Source organism: Cebus imitator, unplaced genomic scaffold, assembly GCF_001604975.1.
Source record: "Cebus imitator isolate Cc_AM_T3 unplaced genomic scaffold, Cebus_imitator-1.0 Scaffold291, whole genome shotgun sequence".
NCBI classification, from domain to species: Eukaryota; Metazoa; Chordata; class Mammalia; order Primates; family Cebidae; genus Cebus; species Cebus imitator.
The window spans coordinates 1,444,295-1,448,827 of record NW_016107606.1 but is presented as its reverse complement, the minus strand read 5'-3'; the positions used below and the strand labels follow the sequence as shown (position 1 = coordinate 1,448,827).

At 50.3% G+C, this 4,533-nt stretch overlaps 1 protein-coding gene across 4 annotated transcripts in view; it reads right to left on the bottom strand.

The window, feature by feature from the left end:
• The window catches only part of AKR1E2 (aldo-keto reductase family 1 member E2), a 20,185-nt gene extending 17,972 nt beyond the window's left edge, over positions 1 to 2,213 (bottom strand). For 3 of the 4 annotated variants that reach the window (XM_017502086.2, XM_037729080.1, XM_037729081.1), the window contains exon 1: positions 2,160 to 2,213. In XM_017502086.2, the coding sequence (XP_017357575.1) occupies positions 2,160 to 2,198 (39 nt within the window). In that variant the 5' untranslated portion in view covers positions 2,199 to 2,213. The remainder of the gene's footprint in view (positions 1 to 2,159) is intronic. The other variant, XR_005195990.1, reaches the window with a different exon arrangement.
• Positions 2,214 to 4,533: the final 2,320 nt, after the last annotated feature.

The window sequence follows — 4,533 nt, the reverse complement described above, 5'->3', positions numbered from 1 at the left end:
AAAAAAAAAAAAAAAAAAAAACAGAGCCCAGGCTGAGGCCTCCAGACATCTTATGGCTTCTCTTGCTCTCTTGTGCTTCAGCCATTCTCTTGAGAACACTGCCTAACTAGCTGCATGAAGACGGGAGGTGTGTGGAGCCAAGTGGAGTAGCCCCTACCATCCTAAATGAGACAAGCCAATCCCCAGACAAGTGAGGGAGCCAGCCAAGATCCACAGAGCTGCTCTGCTGACCTCCTGTGCAGGAGGAATACACTTGCTGCTGTATACCAATGAGCTCTGGTGTTTGGCCACTGATGCAGCATTTCTGGGACAACAGATAACTGATGATAGGTCTGTGATGTTCATTCACTACCAAAAAATAGCCAAGTAAAAATAAGTCTTTGCATAGAACCAGTGATGAGCAATTATGATTAATCCAATTTGATGCACTTGCAGTACTCCCCCACCAAAAAAATACAATATTTTGACCTCTTAAGCACAATTTTCACTAATTTTTCCTTATCCTGTGTGCACGAGTCTGGACTCCTGCACCGAATTGTTGCAGAAGACAGGGAAGCAAGAGACTCAACAGTTTAATCTATCGAGTGCTATAATGAATGGCTGCCAGATGCACATCCTTTACTAGACGCTGAGAACCAATATGAACAAAGGGACACTTCTGACCTCTAAAAGTTGGTAAGCAGGTAGGAGAAATAATTTAAATATTTGATGAGCAGGACTTAAACATTCCATTTCTGACTCCTTCTGTAACTAACTTTCTATGTGACTTCTTATAGCTTTTAACAAGTAAGTTTACCTTTTTTTTTTTTTTTTTCTCAATGTGACAATGAAGATGAAGATCCAGATGATCCACTTCCACTCAACAAAGAGTAAATACAGTTTCTCTTCCTTATGATTTTTTTTTTTTTTTTTTTTTTTTTTAGATCAAATTTTAAACACTTTTAGTCAGTGTTGTGTCTCAAATCACTGACAGGAATTGTAAAGTTCAAAGTAGAGAAAAGTCATAGAGTAGAAGGGTGGTTATCAGAGCCTGCCGGTTGGGAGGAGGGTGAGGAAGAAGGGAACGGGAAGTTGCAGATCAAAGGATATAAAGTTTCAGACACACAGGAGACATAGATTTTGAGATTTACTGCACACTAGGATGCTTACAGTCAACAATAATTTATTACAAACATGTATTTCAAAACAAGACAATACATTCCAAACATCTCACCACAAACAACTGAAAGAGGTGCTGGATATGTTAATTAGCTTGATTTAACCACACTGCATTGTATACGCATCTCAAAACATCACAGTACACCCCATAAATGCACAGAACAATGATAGGTCCTTTCTCTCAGGCATCCGGGCGGTCTGCTTCTAAACAGGGAAAAACATGAGGTCCCAAAGTTTCCTTGAAAGCCTAGTCAGCAATTCCAATCTTCCTCTTAAATTTTTTGTTTGGGTTTTGTTAGTTGTTGTTGTTTTCGGGCAGGGTCTGGCTCTGTCCCCCAGGCTGCAATGCAGTGGCGCCATCGAAGCTCACTGCAGCCTTGACTTCCTGGGCTCCAGCGATCCTCCCACCTCAGCCTCCCGAGTAGCTGGGACCACAGGCGCGCACCCCCATGCCCAGCTAGTTTTTTTCTTTTTTTTGTATAAACAGGGTTTCGCCAGGTTGATCTGGCTGGTCTTGAACCCCCGAGCTCAGGCGATACTACGGCCTCGGCCTCCCAACGTGCTGGGATTACAAGCCCACACCGCGCGCCCGGCCCCAACTTTTCTTTCTCATTGCTGGAGAGGAGGCTTCGAGGTCCCTGCTCAGGCCGAGTCCAGCGCCGCCGCCTCCCCTCAGCCTCCCTGCTCCATTTCTGAGTCACTACGAGGGCTCGGCCTCCCACCCAACGCCACCGCTACGGCCCCAGTGTCAGAGGTGCCGCTGCCGAGGTCCCCGCGACTCACAGAGGCCGCCTCTGCGGGCAACGCCGCCTCCGTTTTAGGAAAGGCTGGGCCAGGCTGCGTGTGGGCGGCGGGCGTCCACCTCAGCAGCGCCTACCTGGGCGCCGGCCAGGCCGAGGGGAGGCCGCACTTTTCCCCAGCCCCGGCCTGGGCCCCATTGGGCGCCCCCAAGCCCCAGGCTCCCTAGGTCAGCCGCGCCTCCCAGCCCGCGACCGCGTCACCTTCCAGGTGCCCAGGCCCACGGCTGGGATATCTCCCATGGCCGCCGCCGCCGCCGCCCCCCGCGCGAGTTACCACAGCGCTGGCGACGAAGCTGCGATTGGCTGAAAGTGCCTTGTGACGACTGACACTCTGACCATGGCTGTAGGCACGAACGCCAGGCTTCCTCACTGGCTGCTGGCTTCGCGTGGCGGGCACTCTGATTGGCTGGTTTTATCAAAGACAGGCATCCTGATTGGCTGAAGGCACAGAGCCAGCGGGAGTCCCAAATGGCTAGAGGCACTCACTCTGGACATTCTGATTGGCTGCGGGGGCGCGGACGACGGACTTCCAATTGGCTTGCAGAGCCACGCAGGGGCGGGGAGGGTTTTCCAGTTGACTGGCAGTGCCGCTCCGGTACCCGTCGGCCGGGCCTCCTGGGTGCCTTCTCCCTCACACAGGGTGCACACGCAACTGAGGTAGGCAGAAGTGTTAGTCTGGTGGGCAGGGGTTCCTCACCTTTCCTGGGGGTCTCCATGGCCGGGCCATCCTAGGACAACCTCTAGGGTCACGGTGCGGAGTCCTGCGTTCCCTGGACCATAGGGCGCGGGAGTGGGCCCCGCTTTCTTGCACCAAGGATGGCCTTTCTCGGGTGCCCTGAGGCCCCCAGCCTGGGAGAAGTTTGCCTGGCTTTGGTTCCCCGTCAGGGACCTACTGTGCCCTTGGAAAAGGCCTTCCACACTTTGGGGTCCTTCCCGGCTCGGAGCAGCTGGGGCTTGCAGGAGTGCGGGGGTCCTGGTGGTGCGGGGAGGCCGAGCCCCGCATGAGGAGGGGAGCGTCCTTGCTGCAGCCTCAGGCCCTCATTTGGAAGCGGATGGGGTGGACGGGACACCCACGCTTTTGAGTGGACTGGGCTCTCCTGGGGACAGTGGAGGGAAAGGGGTCAAGGGAGCCTTCCGACACCCCTCTTATCTCCCCTGGAGCTTGCAGCTCCCCTTTGTTGCCCACCCCGCCCCAGCCCTGGGAGTCCCACTGCCTTGAGGACACCCACACCCAGTTGAGGGCTTGTTTGTGGGTTCCCTGCCTGGGTCTCCAGTGCCAGCGCCGGCCGTCAGGGGACGCAGTGCCCATTCTGCTCAGTGGGGCCGCTGTAGCCAGAGAGACTCCCAGGGCCACTCTGCGTGTCCCCCTGCCTCTCACCCGACTTGCGTCTCCTGTTAGTAGCATCCATCTCCACAATGTGAGCAGCTCATAGGTGGGGAGGGGGCTTTTCGATATCTCATTTATTCGTTCGGAAACTGTGCCTGGAGCATTCACCTGTGCAAGGGGCAAGTTAGGCCACGGTGCAGTGCTAGAAATGACCTGCATGGGCCCTGCCCTCAGGAGCTCAGCGTCTGGAGGAATGGATGGACAGAGCATGAAAGCAAATTCAGGTGAAAGAAAAGAGCAGGTGCCATCTAGTAAAATAAAGCAGGTACTTGCAGTGAGAGGCGGGAGGGACAGAGTGAGGGAGTCCCCGGCACCTCAATGAAGTGGCGTTTATGCTGCAAACAGAAAGGCAAGACAGAGGGAACCAGCCCTACACAAGTCTGGGAACAGTGTACCTGGGCTATGCTCAACTGCACTGCAATTGTGTGTGATTCTGTTTCATTGTTTTAATAGAAATTCCAAAGTCTATGACGTTGAGCATCTTTTACTCTGCTTGTTTGCCATCTGCGTATCTTTGATGAGGTGTGTTTTCAGGTCTTTTGCCCATTTTTTATTTGGGTTGTTCATTTTCTTATTGTTGGGTTTTAAGAGTTATTTGTGTATTTTGGATAAGAGTCCATTATTAGATGTGTCTTTGTAAATATTTTCTCCCAATCTGTAGCTTGTCTTCTCATTCCCTTGACATTGTCTTTAGCAGAAGAAAACTTTTTCGTTTTAATGATGTCAGCTTATCAATTATTTCTTTCATTGCTCATAGCTTTTATGTTGCATTTTATAAGTCATCTCGAAGGCTTAAGAATGATATAACGGACTTTGGGGGCTTAAGGGGAAGGGTGGGAGAGGAATGAGAGATAAAACACTACACATTGGATACAGTGTACTCAGGTGATGGGTGCACCAGAATCTCAGAAATCACCACGAAAGAACTTTTCCATGCAACCAAACACCACTTGTTGCTCTGAAACTATTGAAATAAAAATATAAATTACAAAATTAGAGACTAGACAGAAAAAAATAAAAAATTCAAAAATAAGAATATCCTGGAACACAGTAATCAGTATAAAAAAAATAAAAAAATCATCACTAAACCCAAGATAATCTAGATTTTCTCTTATTTTCTAGACATTTTATAGTGTTGTGTTTTACATTTAGGCCTACGATCCACTTTGAGTTAATTTTGGTGAAGAG